The following is an 18527-nucleotide window of genomic DNA, read 5'->3' on the forward strand; positions in this document are numbered from 1 at the left end:
CCGTGTCCCTCTTGTGTTTCCATGGCAGGCAAAGCAAGCACACGAGAAGCCTTATACTGTCAACGCACATATTCAAGCCTTGTGTTCATCACTGAATGTGAAAGTCTTTTTTTTTTCTTCTTTTTCTCCTGTTTGTTTATTTTCATCATCAATGCAAGGTTTGGAAAGTACTAATATATTATAAATGTCTGCTCTGCTAATCCGTCACTGCCGTGTACAGAACATGCACAACATAAATGCTTCGAGCAGCCGTTTTTTTGTGTTTTTTTTTTTGAGTGTGTGTTGACAAAACGAGTCGATCGTGAAACTGCTGCACATCAGATGTCGTGATGGTGCTTTTTGTAATGTGAACCTGTCAATCAGATCAAAAATCCACAGTTCTGCTTCTGTGTCGACAACTATTTACACTGAGCTGTTTGGATAATCAATCTTTAAGTTTTAAATTGATCAATTTCTATAATTGTTATTGTCACTAATTAAGTGAAATTCAGTAGATTCAAGTTTTTACTGTTGATAACAGTGGCTTTAACTCTGAAATGTTCAGGTTTCTCATTTTGTCAACGCACATTTTAAAAGTTAACATTTGTGACTTCATGTTTTTGTGTAAAAAAAGAAAAATTAAATAAAGACTTGAATGTGTTTAATCAGTTTTTTTCCTTTGGTTTTAAAAAAGAAATGTATATGAATCCAGTTTGTTTTTTCTTTGTTACAACTTTATTAATGAACATGGCAACATCTCAAAGTCAGAACAGTTAATAATTCAGAGAGAAAAAAAAACAGAAACCAATAATTTGATAATATACACAGCATATGAAACCTTGTTACCTCTAAGGCATGCTCCTTGTTTAGTCTTCTACACCCATCGACCTCTGTGTTGAAACACTTGAGCACTCACATGTACAGAGTGAACAGCCTCAAACCAAACAGTATGTGACCTTTTTTTAAACTACAGAGAGAAATCACTGAAACCCCAAAGTTACTGCCAGTAAAAAAGAAAAAGAAACACACAACAGTGCATGTCATTGAAAAACATCAGATCCTGTCCTCATCCAACTTTCTAAAGCACATTCCTGTTTGACTAAAAAGTTACTGATGAAGGCAAATCAATCAAGCGATAAAACAACCATCAGACAACTCTAAAGTACACTATGGCATGATTTTTAACTAAAAAACAGTCAATCAATCCGAGCTGCAGCAGAAAACATGTATCAGACCAACAAATGCAAATCACAGAATTTTCAATTTCAATGCGTTGCTTTTAGATTTGTTTTTTTAAGTTTTTACCTTATCACTGGAGCTCTTGAACGGTCTACGTTCAGCAGTGGCACTGACTCAAAGGATTCCTCCTTTTGTGTGTGTGGGGTGAGGGGGGGGGAGACAAACTACGACAGGGCCTACGACTCTACGACCTAAGCTCGCAGCGTCCTCCAACACTGTGAGCGAGAAGTGAAGGCAGCAGCGTTTCAATAGCAGATTTGTTTTTGCACTGCACTTAGAAAAGGGCAGATTCACACCACGACATAATTAAAAAATGATAGAAATCAAATATTTTTTTAAAAAATCACTGTTTTCTTTCTTTTTTTTCTCTTGACCTAACAGTTCAGAGCACATTGCTAACGTCTGGCAACAGGTTTGCATGGCATGCAGTTTTGTTACACCAGTGTCTAAAGGTAAAGCATCGATTGAACATTTCACTGTCAGACTTACCAGGAGGCAAAAAACATAAAAGGCTACTTTCCAAAATTATTAAGAAAGCACAGTGACAACAACATTTTCCTCAGTGAACCTACATCATCACAACAGCTTGTTCTGGGCAAAGTTATTCAACTTCAACATCATGCAGTTTCATTCAAGGAGGCAGATCATCTTATTAATAATAATAGTAATAATCATAGTATAAAAAAAAGGGCTGTTCATACTTTATATATCCTGGACTAAGCATGAATGCATTGAGGCATGTTAACGTCACAGGTAAGCATTTCTTTTGCATGGATATATATGGGTCAATCAATGTCACTGGACAAGGAAAAAATATTCAAATATATATATTATATATCAACAACAACACTGGGTTTCCTTAGGTTTCGCTTACCTGTGTTATTGCAGCAGAACCTAAGGTGCAAGGTCTGGGACGACACTGCAAAGATCAGATATATTGCACTGTTTGCCATCAGTGAACAATGCAGTCAAAAAAAGATTTGTTTTGCTTGTATGTTGTTTGACCTTTTAAAATCAACAGCCTTTCATCAACAACAACAGTAGTGCTCATTCAGAAAAATGTCATAAATCAATACTGAGAGCTAAGTCAGAAGCACTTTCCACTACTTAGCATTCCACATGCTCATATGGGACATTTAAGAAATAAGAGCAAGAGGCCTAAGCATGCTATGCTGGAGGTTATGCAGTAGGACTTTTTTCTAAAGCAGTGTAATGCAATAAATGGCATTTCTTGTTTTCAAAAAAAACTACACAAATGGCACTTAGCAGGTCAGATATTCAAATGACAAAAAAAAAAACGCAAATAAGGGAGAAGAGTTTTTGTTTTAAAAACCATGGACATCCTTTTAAAAAACACAACAGTTCCTACCAGCAGTCAGTGTAAAGAGTAGCTGACCATCATTCAAGCCCTCAGTTCAGTTCAGATCTCTCCCACCTGGGCACTGACACACGCTACCTACACGCAAAGATCTAAAGGACAAGCTACAGACAAAAGTCAACAACACACTGTGAAGTTTTCAAGAGTCTCAGTGTTATATATATATATGTATATATGGCAGTCAGGAGGAGTCACACAAGGGAAATGATCAAATAGAAACGTCTCAGAAACATGGTGGTACAAGAATCAATCAAAGTTGAGTCTATTTTTAAAAAAGAAAGCACTAAAGCCTCTCCTCTGGACATTTGATACTTACCCACAGACATGGGGGAAATGGCAAGATTTGACAAATGCACTACATCTTTAGCAGTTCACAAAGCATCAAGATATATAAAATAATAATCAAAAGGCGTGTATCTCTCAAATTCAAATCACAGGTTTTGTGTACTTACAGTATAGGAGGGCTCAACTGATGGATGACGACCACCCGACCCTACAACATCTACGTTCTTATACTGGATAAACACTAACAGAATGGGCACAGCAACAAAAATAAATAAAAAAATAACGTTTCTTGGTTTTCTTTTTTGCAATGTTTTTATATTAAAAAAACATTTTTTCAATCAATCATTAAAAAAGACAAATTTATACATGTGAGTTAGTTCACAACTTGAAATGGGCAAAAGACAAAACGATTCAATGCATTTTCGATACAGTGGCAATTTTTTACCTGACTGTCCTGCAAAAAGAACAGCACAAAAAATGTATAATAATAATAATAATGCGTAATAATAACACTAAAAATATGCAACATTTCTTGCAACCACGTTTTTCTGAGGAACAGGTTAGGAAAAGAACTTGCTTACCGCTCTTTTTTTTTTCTCTAAACTTGCCTGTGGAGGAGGAGGAAGTTTCTAATCAAAATGCAAAACACAGTAGTGCATCATACTACACCTCGACAATGTCAACACAACCAGGCAAAAACTTTTTAAAGAGAGAGCAGCGCCACAGCAACAACGCACGTTAAAAAAATGCATGAGCACACGATAAACACAGATACCCGTCGTCGGCTTTTTTTTTTCACTCTACAGGACACACATCTGTCTACAGCTGTTGTCAGGGAAACAAGTCAGGAAGTGTAAAAAAAGATAATAATGCAGCAGTAAAAACAAAAGAGTCTATCAACAAGAGGACGTTTTGTTGGTCTGAACCACTCTGGATCATTGCACTTGCACGCACATAATGTTATCTAAGAGCCTTATAGACAGTTGGAGAGAGACAGGACAGCGCAACTTTGAGTCATCCATGTTGGACATTCAAAACCCCCGCCCACCCCCCCACCCACAGCAAAAAACAAAACCATACAGAAGTTCATCTCAACCCCCCCTTTTTTCTATTTCTTTCTTTCCTTTCCAACCACCCCAACTTACCAACACAGGAGGTTTCAGTTTGTTTTATTGCAAAAACACAACAGGCAATAGCATTTTTAAAACTGAGATGATTTACATGGTAATGTCAACAGTTCAATAAACATGAGTTCTAACCACATTTGATGTAGATACAGGGCTGGAATGACCATATGTATAATTACCTCACTAAAAACAAAGCATTTACAAGAGAAGGAGAAACAAAAACAAGAACAAAAAAAAGAAAAAAAAACAAAGAAAAAAAAGGAAGGAGGACGTGTTCGCCGGGAAATCTGCCATCTATGTGAAACACTTTCAAACCAAGGAAATTTAAGATCTTCATCAAGGCGTCTGCATCCAAACATTTAACAAAGGATTTTGTTTCGACAATGTAGCATTTACTTTATGTCCACTTCACATTACTGGCCCTGTGCAGAAGAAATACATAGAAGATACATTGCATGTTAACAGCAGAAACAGTGGACTCAGCTTCCCAAAATTAAAAGCTAAAAAACCTGTAAATAGGGAGGAAAATTGTGTGTTTTTTTTAAATGGTTAATGAGTTTTAGTGTAGCTGCTGCGGCCACTGGAGCCCTGTGAAAACCTGAGGGGGGGGAAGGAGGTTACGGCAGCAAAAAAAAAAACCACAGAGTAAAAAAATAAATAAGATAAGTGAATGTGGAAGAGGACAGATTCTTATCGGGGGTGTACCTGAGGGGCTTGTGGCGCTGCGCCCATCGTCTGAGGGTTGGCCGTGCCGTAGTACGCGGCCTGCTGCCGGTAGTACTCCGCCCAGGCGGCGCTGTAGTCCGGCTGGCCCCCGGGCTGCGAGGCGGCCGCCGCTGCCGCCGCCGTGGCCTGGGGGGCGGCTTGACCTGAAGAGGAGGAGGAGGAGGAGGAGGAGGAGGAGGAGGAGGGGGAAGTGGGGGGGTGGGGGGAAGTGAAGTGAAACCACAGGAAACTCATTAGTAACTCAGGAAAACTCGCCACTAACTTGGAACTTGTAAGTTGTAAGATGGTGCTGAGCTCGTTTCCTATTGAAACCGTGACGTCACCACTCAGTCAAATAATAATAATAATAATAATAATAATAATAATATCATTAACACTTTTTATTTTAATTTACGAACCTTGATTGATTTCAGCTGCTAGGGGGTCTCCTAATCAAAACAAAGCAAGACGGGATTTCGGTGACATTGTTCAAAAGAGCATAGGATCATGGGAGATGTTGTCAATCAAGATAAAAAATAATGGATTTCTCTAGATTTGGAAATTATTGCAAAACATTTGTGATGATACATTTCATTGATGATCAATAACATGGGATTTCTCATTTATAGATAATATGTTAAAGTAGAAAAGTCACATACTGTTGCCATTGCATATTTCTATTAAAGCACAAGTCTCTACTCGGAATTAAAACTTGGATTAAAAGAAAAAACACAATTTCAGAAAACTTTTTCTTGTAACTTGTTGCTGATTCACCACTCACACTCTTGTACAACAGTGCCCGATCGATGTATGTGCAGCTTTAACCATTAACAGGTCAAATAAAAACTGTATGAACTGTATAAAAACCAGTTTCTGTGCTGTCCACTTGTTTTAAAAAAAGGTTAAAATCTTCCAACTCGGCTCGTCTGCTCGGCCGCGCCCCACTGAGTTATGTAAAGCTGGTATTTTACTGCAGATGAATGAAACCTTGTGTCCAGTCACAGCTTGTGGGGGGTTTTGGACATAACTACCACGTGTTTGTGGAGGTTTGAGAGCTGAGAGACGAGAGCAGCAGCTGCTGTGACAGATCTCAGACCAGCTGCACAACGAGTTAACGGCACATGAACTGGTTTCATGCCCAGTGAGTGTGAAAATGGTTCCAGCTTCACAAATGAAAAGATTATATGGTTTTAAATTCTTTCAACAACTATAATTTCTAGGGGGCGTCTGTCAAATAAAGCTTCATTTGGTTACACTTTATAATACGTACACACTATTAAGCATTAAATAAATACTGAAATCATTTATAAAACATGAATACTCATTAGCATGTAGTTTATAAACAGTTAAAAATGTTTTACTCATCATTGATAAGCACTAACTGTATTCATAAACTATATACTAATGAGTATTCATGCATTATAAATGAAGAATTCAGTATTTATTAATGTTTAATAGTGCGTACTTATTATAAAGTGTTACCCATCTTTTAAATATGATCTATTTCTTCAAACGTATAAGAAGGGGAACGAACCCACCACCGATGTCTCAGGGTGGCGGGACAGAAACCTTCTGCCTTTCTGTCGGGCGGCTGGGAGAAGCAGCGACTCAGTGTCAGAGCGCTGCTGGATGAACGCAGCCTCCCTTCAACTACAACTATTACATTTACCCGACTACAGGGTCAGACTGAAACCTCTGTGATACCACATACTAACACTTTGTAATACATTTCTCACAGTGCATGGATTCACATTTGTGTCTCTACATCCCAATATCACAATTCCTGACTAAGCAGCAGGTAAATGGATGGATCAATAATTGATTTAAAAGGTTAATATAAATAATACATCAAGTCAAAAACAGTCTGGAAATGAAATAGTGAGGATTTTCCAGTCTTCCCAAAACAACAAAAAGCATTTCATATGCTCTTTAACATATTCATATTTGTTTGGGAACAAATCAATTCACAGTAAATCATATTAAAGACATACAATCTGATTACATCTGTGTGCCTTCGAGATTCATACACACGTTAACTTATTAACATTCGGCTCAAACTAACTGTAAATATCATTAGTGTACATGGTGTATTACTGTCTTTATATCCAAGTACTTCTGCTTCTAATGACTTGGTTGTATATTACGGCCTCAGGCATTTTTGTTACTGACTTTCTGTGCCACTTTAATTGCAACCTCATGCACATGCAGCAGAAGCCGAATTGCAAAACAAAAAAAATTGAAATGTGCAATCTACGATAATCTGAACAGGAAGTTGAGTTGACTTCACACACCTTGTTTCTTGTAATATTCCTCCCAGGCTTTCGTGTAGTCCTGAGGTTGTTGACTCTGTTGACCTGCACAGAGAGGGGAAACATGTGTCAATGCATTCAGGTGTCACGTGAAATCAGATTTTTTTTTTAAAAAAAGAAGAGTAATTAACATTAATCCTACATTTTTAATATGCATGACAACTCCCCCCGTTCTTCCCCCAGTAGCAGTAACACATTGCATGGCACATTGCAAAAATACTCTGCCATCAGTGTGGATAAAGCCTAAAGAAAAGTCTCTAGGTAATGAGCTACTCTAGGCTGAGAAAAGGTGGTTTTTCTGTGTCGACAGCTCAGTCCTGTGAACAGTCAAAAGTGTTGCAGTCTAAACAGCACAGGCGTTAAAATGTCAAACCAGGTGGAGGCACGGTGAACACGCCCCACTGCAGGCCAGCAATGCTGACAAATACCCAGACCTGGAAAAGAAGCTGATTGGGGAAAGGCCCAGTGGCTGTTTAGACTGACTTGTGTCAATAAGTGTACACTGGAACTACGTTCGTATACCCATTTTCTTGTAATATTCCTCCCAGGCCTTGGTGTAATCTGCCTGTCCACTCTGACCTGCAGCCTGTGGGTCACCTGTTAAAAAAACACGGTACTTGTAATTAGTGAATCATTCTGAGCAGTTTGTCCTCCACCTGCCCGCGTCGCGCTGTCAGCCTAGGGATGGTGGAGGAAAACTATCCTGTCCCTGGGGTAATATTAAAAAAAAAAAGTTGTTTTTTTTCTTTTAAAAGTGCTCTGGAAAAGCAAAGTCATTTAAAAAGAAAGAAAAAGAAAAAAGAAAGCAACTCGTCTCCACCAGGACACTACTCAAGTAAAGCTGGTAAACTACGCTGCTCTACGTTTGTTTTTCTTTCTTTCTTTCTTTCTGCTGCTCTGACACTGGGGGGTGGGGTGGGGTTTGGGGGGGGAAGTGAGAAACACTTCAGGTACCTTGGCCGTTGGTTTGAGTCGTGCCGGGAGCGCCGCTCGTCGGGGTCATGGGAGCCTGCGGCTGCTGGCTGTACTGAGCGTAGTAGGCCGCCCACGCCGCTGCGTTGGCGTCGGCCGCTGCTTTATCTGGAGACAACAACAAACCAGACAGTTTACAGGTTACAACATGGACGCCAAGAATAAAACTGAAGACAACACAGTGAAATAAATAAAATGCAGTGAAGGCAACTGAACAACTCTATGACAGCGCAACTAGTTAAAAAATAAATAAGGGACAGTAAAGCCCACAACTATGAATCGAGGTGTATACGTATGACAACAAGAATTCACAGTGTTGTACTTTATCAATAAACCTCCCCTGAACTAAAACTAGACCTTTGAAATTGTTAAAATGTTACTTTCTGTTCTGCTGCTTAAGTTTAATCTAAACATAAAACTATATATCTAATAATAATAATAAGATACATTTTAATAACATTAAAAGTCTCCAAAACTACTCATAAAACTATTTGCATGTGTTTTGGTCTCAGATAAGTTGTGGTTTGGGGGTTATACATCAGCTGTCAGCGTGGTGCATGAGCTTTCATCATTGACCGTCCACATTTTAACTGCATCTCAACACTTGTTCTGGGTTACATTTTCTTGATTTGAATTTATTTTTGCCTCTTTAATCTACATCTTGTTTCATTTTTCTCTTGTTCAGTATTGAACTCAAGTCAATAAACACAACCTGAACCAATACTCAGACCACTGAAATTGAAGTTTTGTCCTTGCCTAACCCAGCAGATAAGTTATTTTCTCATTTCCTTGGGCTAGCAGCAGCAGGTACTCACTTGGATCAGGCTGTCCCTGTTGCCAGTGTGGGTAGCCGTTGCCCCATCCCTGAGGCTGGTAAGGCGCAGGAGGGCCACTGAGGAAATAAAGAAACAAACACTGATCAGTTTTCCACATCTTGCACTCTTGTGTGATCACACAGGACTTTCTCTAGGCAACTGAATCAAGGAAACTTGAAATTCACAGTGTTGTACTTTTATCAATAAACCTCACCTGAACTAAGACTAGACCTTTGAAATTGTTACTCTCTGTTCTGCTGATTAAATTTATTCTAAACACTTTGGTCTGGTTTCTGTTTCTGGATCTTAACTTAGAAAAACATTTTACCCCTAACTGAGACAACAGTATATATAACATTAAACATCTCCAAAACTACTCATCAAACTATTTGCATGTGTTTCGGTCTCAGATAAGTTGTGGTTTGGGGGTTATACATCAGCTGTCAGCGTGGTGCATGAGCTTTCATCATTGACCGTCCACATTGTAACTGCATCTCAACACTTGTTCTGGGTTACATATTATGAATCAAGGAAACTGGACTTAGTTTTTAGTCTTTGATGAAGCCACTTCGATTAAGGGGCGAAACATCTTCAGTTTGTGAAAAAAAGGTGGATGACTCGGGTATCTCAGCTCCAGGTTTGATGTTATGGATAAGGGGGGCGAAACGTCTTCAAAGACAAAAACTACGTCCAGTTGACCTGACCTGGACGAACGGTGGCGTTTTCACAGACACAAAGGACTTTAAAGACGAGGAGGAAACACTCACTGTGGCCCTGGAGGTCCCTGGTTGTACGGCCCAGGGTTGTATGGACCCATGGGAGCCCCGGGGGGTCCGGGCGGTCCAGGAGGACCGTGTGGGCCCGGGCCTCCGTGTGGACCAGGGGGGCCGTGTGGGCCGCCCATCGGAGTGACTGGTCCCTGAAAACACATCAACAACAACAGTCAGTCAACAACCTTAGAGCAGAATAAAAGTGTCTCTGTAATGATCAAAAATTCACAGTGTTGTACTTTTATCAATAAACCTCACCTGAACTAAGACTAGACCTTTGAAATTGTTACCCTCTGTTCTGCTGATTAAATTTATTCTAAACACTTTGGTCTGGTTTCTGTTTCTGGATCTCAACTTAGAAAAACATTTTACATTAAACGTCTCCAAAACTACTCATCAAAACTATTTGCATGTGTTTCGGTCTCAGATAAGTTGTGGTTTGGGGGTTATACATCAGCTGTCAGCGTGGTGCATGAGCTTTCATCATTGACCGTCCACATTGTAACTGCATCTCAACACTTGTTCTGGGTTACATATTCTTGATTTGAATTTCTTTTTGCCTCTTTAATCTAGTTTCCTTTCACTCTGAACCAAGACTTAGATTAGAATTTTTTTTTGTCTCTTTAAAAAAGATTAAAAGTGTCTCTGCAATGCCCAAAAAAAAATCTAACTTTTGGGGTAATGTCCGTGTACACAATATAGTATACAATTCCTAGCAATGTGATTGATGGTCCTCTATTTTTGTGTCTAAGACGAAAATGTGATTATTAAAAAACACTGGTATCTATGTAAATTACTGTTGATGCCTTGTAAAATAAAAACATAAAAAAAGCTATAACCAAGTGCTGGTATAAATCTGAGTCTCCAAACCGTAACCAACAGATGGACAGAGTGAAGGAAAGGTGTTTAATGGAAAAGACGATTTTCTCTCTCAGATCTAAAGGCGCGACCTTTCCCAGGAAATGGGAGAAATGGGACTGCGTTTATCAAAATAACTGAGGACGCTTCAAATTAACAAGTAAAGACACTGGACATTATATAAAAGATTATCAACAGAGGAGCCCCCATGTTTTTGTTTTGTTTCCTTGACAGCTTGTTGCCCCTTAAAATTGAAAATACTGAATAAAAAATCTCTGCAGGAGATGTGTTGTCGGTGTCTCACCCCGATCTTCTCCTCCACCAGCTGCCTGGCGTAGTCGATCTGTTGAGGGGAGCCTCTGACTGTGAACATCTTGATGTTGGGGTCAGCGTTGGGTGGAGGGTTTCTCTGCAGCTCGATCCGGGCCCCAGACTGTTGGCTGATGCCCTTGATCGTCTCACCACCTGGTAAAAAAGATCGATGTTGAGCTTCAAATAAATAAATAAATCCAAATCAACGCCTCCGATGAAGTGAAGACAAACCAGACAAACAGGATGAACATCTCAGTGATAATGATGACGTTAACTTAACATGTCCTTTAATCAACAAGGTTCATAAGATTTTCTGTTCTGCTGCTTCAGTTTAAGTTTTTCTGATTCAAGAACTTGGAAAAAAATGCATTTATGAATAATTAACACATCTATAGTCTGAACTGAAAAGACTCCAAATCATTTATGTATGTGTTCAGGTCTCAGATAAATTGTGGTTTGGGGGTTATACATCAGCTCTCAGCGTGGTGCATGAGCTTTCATCATTGACCGTCCACATTTTAACTGCATCTAAATGATGACGTTTGCTTTTCTGTCCTTTTTCCTCTCATTCTTAATTTAAATTTATTGGTTTAAATGTTTTTTTAATCTCTTTAATCCACATTTTCTTTCCTTAAAGAGCATCATAGTTGTTTAACAAAGCCCTGGTTGGTGCCACTTGCCTTTTCCAATGATGAGGCCGGTCTTCATGGTCGGGACGGTGAAGGTGAACTCCTGCAGGCCACCAGGGGGCCCCATGTTCCAGTTGCCCTGCCCGCGCCCACGCCCTCGGCCCCCGCCGTGTCCTGGCGGCCCTCCAGCCTGGACGCTCCTCAGCAGGTCGGATATGATTTCTGCCGCGTGCTGAGCCTGGTCGGGAGGACCCATGATCTGTGCTATCCTGTCTGGCGTGCTGCCGTCGTCTGCAGGGAGGAGAGACGGGAATCAAACAAACGAAGATTAAAGTTTCTGTTTCTGAACATTTATTTTTTTATTTTGCACAAATAAAATGTAGTATGAATAAGGATTATGATTGCAATGTGCAAAGGGGAGGTATGAAACCCAAAAAGGGCTTATATGAAAACCACCCAAGAAGAACATATTCAAAAACCAAATTTGTTACAGGTAAAGAAAAGAAATTACAAGTAAAGACTCTTAATTTAGACAAAAGTATAACATTTAACATCTTCAAACAAACACTCTTAAGCCTTTGTGCGTGTTTAGGTCTCAGATAAATTGTGGTTTGGGGGTTATACATCAGCGCTTCAGCGTGGTGCATGAATTTTCATCACTGACCGTCAACGTTTAACCTGCATCTAATTGATCTGATGATCAAGTCTCTCAAGGCTCCTTCTGTGACCCGAGCGCTCACCTGGTTTGAACTGAATCCTGACGCCTGTGTCATTCTGTATTTTCTTGATCATCTCTCCGTTTCTGCCGATGACAATTCCCACTGCGAACCGCGGTACAGGAACCTGAACGACGACAGAGAAACAAAACCCAAATTTAGGACACCAGCTTACAATACAACAACATTGTCTCCACATTTATAAATGTTGCAGTTTGTTGAAAACACTCACGTCCAAGCTGTCTCCTCCTCCGCCGCCTCCTCCTCCTCCTCCGCCTCCTCCAACCCTTGAACCATACTCGCCCCTCTGCTCCCTGAAGCCCTGGTCTCTGATCAGCTCCATCACCATCTCTTTGGCTTGCTGAGGAGCAAAGACAGCTTTGTTATTATTTTTTTTTTTTATTATCCCAGTCTCCATGGAGGCACGTAACAGGACTTTATTGGGGTTTTAAGATTAATATATGTCTTATTTTATTAGGTTCCAGTTATAGAGAAGAGATCGAGGACCCACCTGAACTTTAAAGGGTTCTCCTGATATGTTAATTTTACCCCCAACTGAGACAACAGTATAACATTAAACGTCTCCAAAACTACTCAAACTATTTGCATGTGTTTCGGTCTCAGATAAGTTGTGGTTTGGGGGTTATACATCAGCTGTCAGCGTGGTGCATGAGCTTTCATCATTGACCGTCCACATTGTAACTGCATCTCAACACTTGTTCTGCATTACATATTCTTGATTTGAATTTCTTTTTGCCTCTTTAATCTACATTCTGCTTCCTTTCACTCTGAACCAAGATTTAGATTAGAGATTAGAATTTTTTCTGTCTCTTTAAAAGATTTAAAGTGTCTCTGCAATGCCCAAAAAAATCAAACTTTTGGGGTAATGTATGTGTACACAATATATACAATTCCTAGCAATGTGATTGATGGTCCTCTATTTTTGTGTCTTAGACGAAAATGTGATTATTAAAAAACACTGGTATCTATGTAAAATACTGTTGATGGCTTTTAAAAAAAAAAAAAAAAAAAAAAAAAAAAGCTATAACCAAGTGCTGGTATAAATCTGAGTCTCCAAACCGTAACAAATGGATGGACAGAGTGAAGGAAAGGTGTTTAATGGATTCCAGTTATAGAGAAGAGATCGACGAGGACCCACCTGAACTTTAAAGGGTTCTCCTGAAATGCGGAGCGGCTTGTCTGCGCCTGTGTTTTGGGGTCCGTCCTGGATCATTACCATCTTCACTCCCGCTCTTTCCTGCAGGACGAGATGAACAAAACACATTCAGTAAATGTGTCTGTGCGCCGCCATCACAACCACCACACACCGCCCGCCTATGATTCATTTTTGGCCTCGGACCCTCACCTGTAGGCTTTTGATGGTCTCTCCTCCTTTTCCAATGACGAGTCCGGCTTTAGAGGCAGGGACCATAATCTCCTGAACAGTCATCCCCGGGCCGTCGTTGTGGTGAAACGCTGGAGCTGGGCGTCCCTTCTCCACTATCTCTGTTAGTAGCCTCTTTGCAGTCCTGATGGGAGAAAGAAAAACAACAACATTATGCACCGCACAGAATTCATTAAAAAAAAAAAAGAAACAAAAGGCATTAAACCCAAAACTTTGGGTTTTAAGGTAAGAAAGGGGTTGGTTGGTTACTTACTGGATTGATTCTGGTGGTCCTGTTAATGTGACCGATCTCTCTGGCATCCCTCCACTGTCTGAAACACAGAGGACAAATCAGGCAACAGCACAAACATCTCAGTAACTGTCAATGTTAAATTGTTTTTTTTTTCTGTTCTGCTGCTTTAGTCAACTAATTAAATAAAATGTGTTTAATAATAATAGGCAGGTTTAAAACTGATAAGACTCTAAAATCTTACATATGTGTTCAGGTCTCAGATAAATTGTGGTTTGGGGGTTATACATCAGCTCTTCAGCGTGGTGCATGAGTTTTCATCATTGACCGTCCACATTTTAACTGCATCTCAATAGCTTTTACTTTAGGATCTCTCTTCTCTTGTTCTGGGTTATATTTCCTTTGATTAAATATCTTTTTTGCCTCTTCAACAGGCCCTGAATCAGATTAATCACAACCCAATAATCACACGTGGTCCAAATCTAAACTCACCAGGGGCGATCTGTATTTTACAACCAGACTCCTGCTGCAGACGTGATATTTGCTCGCCCCCTCTTCCGATAACTAGAGAAAGAAAAAGGGGGAAACTGTTACACCCAAACGCCTCTTACTGTGAAAGAAAAAGTGCCTTTCATTGTTTACTCTGAAAACACAAAACTTACTGAATCCAACCATCCCATCTGGAACCTTGAACTCCTCTGACGTCGACCTAAGAATGAAAAGATTAAGTCAGTGTCTGTCAACACTATAAATAGACCAGAAGTCAAAAAGTAAACATTTAAATATAACTTGTGTATTTACCTTGGGGGGCCACCCATTCCTCCCATAGCTGAAAAGGCTGGGGGGGAAATGTACAGGGGAAAATATACATTTAGAGCAACCAGTGTACCAAAAATGTCTAATTAATGGTTTTTTTTCTCTTCTCAATTAAGCATTACTAGGAATTACTTGTAATTACTGTAACTACAGCTACATCATTAGGAAACTTACCATCGTTTGTAGCCACTTTCTTTGTCTCTGGTTGGTCTGCGACAACACAACACAATGACCAGCATAAGTAACTGATATCAAATCGTATCTCACATTACTGTCAGGGACTCGAGCGGCATTGCTCAAAATACAAACTGGTTAGGTATGTGGAAAATAAATATTCACCTACAACAGCCTGCATAGTAACATAACAGAAACCTATACAGAAGCCATGCGGTTGTAGCCTGTGGTGCTGTTTAACTGCACCATGGTACATGACCACCCCTTTTAAACCAATGTAATTGACTATTTCTAGCATTACTACACCTTACATGATCCTAATACTCTAGGGAAAGTTTATAATCACGATGATATATGCTCATACAATCTTGACTATATACTTAACACCTGATTATTCTAACCTACAGGGACTAAATCTGCTTGAATAAACTGAGCTCATGAAATCACACATGTTCGCCAGACACTGGCTGAGAGCCGCTGTGAGGATAGACGGTGAATTTATCATTGAAATACAAAAAAAAAAGACCACATGCCATAGCTAATATACTGCATAAAACATAAATCACAATACAATGAACTGCAGTAATGCGAGTAGTACTGATGTTAACACTTATTGTTACAAATGCACATTGATATGTAAACAATATTACTATAGATTAAGTACATTTCTATGCATTTACGATTTACAACTCATTTTTCAGGTAGAAAAAAAATAAATAATAAAAAGATAAACAAACACAGGCAGGCATTAACTGTGAAGACTTGCATTGATTGAATCGATTTGAGCCACTGACCGATATTCAGGTTAGGCATGGGAAAATACCCACCAGCGTCCTCCAGGGGCCTTTTCTGGCCTCCGTAGCCAAATTCATTTGTTGGAGGTGCCGCAACTCCATCACCACCGATCTTCGCCGCGATCTGAAACAAAAAATCAGGAGAAAAGGCCGCCATTTAGTGCAAGTTTGATTTAGTTTTATCTTCTTTCTCCCCGCTGCGCTTGTGATGGTCGTAGTGCACGCGGCATGCGGCCTTGCTCCTTCTGCCCGGAAGTCTGAACCAACAAAGGACCGATATGTAGCCTACATAAAATCATGCTATTAATCACATAAAGCTTCAGGTACCTGATCGCTGATCATATTTATGAGACTTCGCACGAATTCGCAGTTAAACCAGCTTCGGTTTTCGCTACGTTTTTTCGCAGCGTGGCGTTGGCCGTTGTGTTAGCTTAGCTTGGTTAGCTCCCGGTCTCCCGTGTGTTAACGGCAGAAAAGCGACAAAAACTCCCCGTTTCCTGTCGATTTTACGAGATTATTCCCGGACTAAAACGATGCAGTGGGGTCTCCTTACCTGTCGTGCTCGCTGCAGAGCGTCTTTAAAAGCGTCGTTCATCCCGCCACCGGCGTTAGAGGACGGCGGAGCCACGCTGCTGTAGTCAGCCATATCTGCTGCTGCTGCTGCTTCTTCTCCTGCTCAGCGCGACAAGATGGCGGGTTTCATTCACGGGATGTGGACGCGAAAACTCGCGACCGGACGTCAAATCTCGCGATAACAAAAACACTCTTTTGTACACTGTTGTAGATAGAGCGCTAACTACCATGGCAGGCAAATCATCTTCTAATCCGTAAAGAATTGATATGATTATGTTCTCGGAAATGGAATAAAGATAAATAAATATTAACACATTGATGTTCTTTGTTAATCTTGATTAGTTTTACACAACTAGGTCATGTTTTACATCGGGATTTTTGATCTCGACTTGGCTGCTTTTAATGTGGTCTGGAAGGGAGCAAAAACAAAACAAGTCACCCATTCTCTGTTTTTCTCTTTCACAAATAGGAAACTGTCTTTTAAACAGCCTCTACACTCTTCTTATTAATCTAATCCAGTAATAATACATCTAAGTATAATGGTTTGTAATCTGAATCTGGTCTTGTCTTCCTTAATTGTCTTTTATTATGATATTCAGTTATAGACTATGGGCTCCTTTGGGCTAATGATAGAAATAAACTCCTAAAACCTCACAGTGAAAGATGTACACCTGTGTCTTACACCTCTAAAAGTTACATTCAAAACAAATAAACAACTGTTGACACTTGATGAAAAATGAAAAAGTTGCTGTTGTGAAATAAAATGTTATAGTTTATTATACAGCTCACACTTAAACACACATCCTTATTTACAAAGTTCAGTCTGAAGTGGGCAGTTGTTACACTAACATCACAGTGTTAATTTCAAGTCCACAATGTTTCCACCACTCTGAGGTTTGGTCAGTGGTCACCATGTCTTATGATCTTAGAGGTAAACCTTTCACTTAATGCTTCAGAAAGAGGTATTACAGTGTGGATCACATGAGAGCGCAAGTCTGGCAGACTTGACTCGGTAATAAGAGTTCACAGTTTTTGCATTTTCCTTTATGTTCCCGATCACATCCCTGAAACGTATTGCTTAGGGATAACAGTTAAGCATGCTAAGAAAGTAAACTCTTCATTACGGCTCAAGACTCTATTGAAGAAAACATATTTTCAAATTGTCTAGTTAAAGTGTAGTTTATCAAGGCACATGGTACAGCCCTGACAAAGCTGGCTCCCATGCCATTATAATATCCTCTAATTCCACGTCTTTCATATATCCCAATGAGTCCTTGTAAAACGCCTGAGGTCGGTCGCGAGTCTGAGCTGAAAGCTGCAAAACACACAAATAGTAATGAGGAGAACATGATTTCAGATTGTTTTAAATAAACTCAACTATGTTAAACCAAATAGAGACGTTACCCTGAGCTTGCTGGTGGGTGCGGATCACTGCCAGGGGGTAACTGGTCACTTGTCCAGAGGCAAAGGCCACAAAGCTGAAGAAAAACAGCTTGGAGTCGCTGTTGTAGGCCGGATCGCTCTTCGCCCAGTTTATGATGGACTGTAATTAAACACAACAAGTAGTTACAACTGGTATCTGCCAGAGGAACTGAGCTCTTTAATCTCCTGAGTGTTGTTGCAACGGTGTCTCACCTGATGAACTGCACACTCCACTCCTGCGTAAGGGATCATGCAGAGGATGCTGGGCTTGAATCCTCTGTAGAACGAGGACAAAGACTCATGTCTGTAAATGGACCGGGCGCAGGCCACCACACCGTGGTACGTACCGGACTGCTGCAGGTTCAGCCTCACTTTCAACACCTGAAGGGCGAATTGGACAGAGATTAGTAAAATAAACTGACACATTCAAACACGGTGTTGGTATTGCCTACATACAGTCAAAACTCTGACACTGTTCATAAAGAACTATGTAACACAACAGAGTAATACAAAAAAACTCTATTACAGTAGGCTATATTGTTATTGGGAAAGACTGCTGTGGAGTTAATTGGATTTCTAAAGCATGTGCTAAATTTTCACATTAATATTTGAGATATTTATGTGATGGCTGCAAACAAAGGAATGAGTAATGAGTGAGGAAAATAACGGTCGGTTTTGATGCAGTTTTACAGCACAGGGGGAGAAACTAATTCAGTTAATAAAGGTATGTAAACAGAGCAAAAGAGGTGTTTAATTATGTTTGTTTGCAATTTCCTGTGTGTGATACTGTAGAAACTACAAAACATCTCCATAATGTCAAAAAATGTTCAAAACAAGGAGCGCTTCGTGGATTTCTTTAGAGGTGCTCCTTGGAGAGGGATCCAGGAGATGTGAAAAGCAAAAACTCCAAGGCAAAATACGACGCGTTTTGAAGGCTTGATGCCAAAACGCGTCATAGTCATTTTAAACATGTCATTGTGACAATGCCAGATTAAAGCAGAAGTAAGTGATATATTTGTG

The 18527-nt window shown here is 39.9% G+C and overlaps 2 protein-coding genes and 1 long non-coding RNA gene across 11 annotated transcripts in view; all 3 read right to left on the minus strand.

The window, feature by feature from the left end:
* Positions 1–1221: 1221 nt before the first annotated feature.
* LOC146970238 (uncharacterized) lies at positions 1222–2206 on the minus strand. Its single transcript, XR_015038000.1, has 2 exons — positions 2093–2206; positions 1222–1433 (listed from the first exon to the last, which is right to left on the minus strand). It is a non-coding gene; the product is annotated as an uncharacterized LOC146970238 (long non-coding RNA).
* A 1827-nt stretch (positions 2207–4033) lies between these two features.
* On the minus strand, positions 4034–16177 carry fubp1 (far upstream element (FUSE) binding protein 1). Of its 8 annotated transcripts, none has more exons than XM_085804024.1 (21): positions 16066–16177; positions 15546–15636; positions 14719–14754; positions 14530–14566; positions 14391–14437; positions 14221–14292; positions 13753–13810; positions 13461–13623; positions 13254–13352; positions 12327–12455; positions 12119–12221; positions 11430–11669; positions 10742–10902; positions 9577–9728; positions 8810–8886; positions 7977–8102; positions 7545–7619; positions 7005–7067; positions 5133–5162; positions 4714–4877; positions 4034–4430 (listed from the first exon to the last, which is right to left on the minus strand). In XM_085804024.1, exons 1-21 carry the CDS (start codon positions 16156–16158, stop codon positions 4422–4424), a joined length of 2025 nt encoding a protein of 674 aa, XP_085660150.1. In that variant the 5' UTR covers positions 16159–16177; the 3' UTR covers positions 4034–4421. The 8 variants fall into 8 exon arrangements, with proteins under 8 accessions (XP_085660150.1, XP_085660146.1, XP_085660152.1 ...); XM_085804020.1 differs by having other exon boundaries at positions 15513–15636; XM_085804026.1 differs by lacking the exon at positions 5133–5162.
* A 663-nt stretch (positions 16178–16840) lies between these two features.
* The window catches only part of slc25a24l (solute carrier family 25 member 24, like), an 8798-nt gene continuing 7111 nt past the window's right edge, over positions 16841–18527 (minus strand). The window contains exons 8-10 of one of the 2 annotated variants that reach the window (XM_085806111.1): positions 17721–17888; positions 17490–17628; positions 16841–17400 (exon numbers count right to left, since the gene is read on the minus strand). In XM_085806111.1, coding sequence (XP_085662237.1) covers positions 17213–17400; positions 17490–17628; positions 17721–17888 — 495 coding nt within the window. In that variant the 3' untranslated portion in view covers positions 16841–17212. The remainder of the gene's footprint in view (positions 17401–17489; positions 17629–17720; positions 17889–18527) is intronic. The other variant, XM_085806112.1, reaches the window with a different exon arrangement.

Source organism: Trachurus japonicus, chromosome 17, assembly GCF_045865225.1.
Source record: "Trachurus japonicus isolate A0001 chromosome 17, Traja_1.0".
Classification (NCBI taxonomy): domain Eukaryota; kingdom Metazoa; phylum Chordata; class Actinopteri; order Carangiformes; family Carangidae; genus Trachurus; species Trachurus japonicus.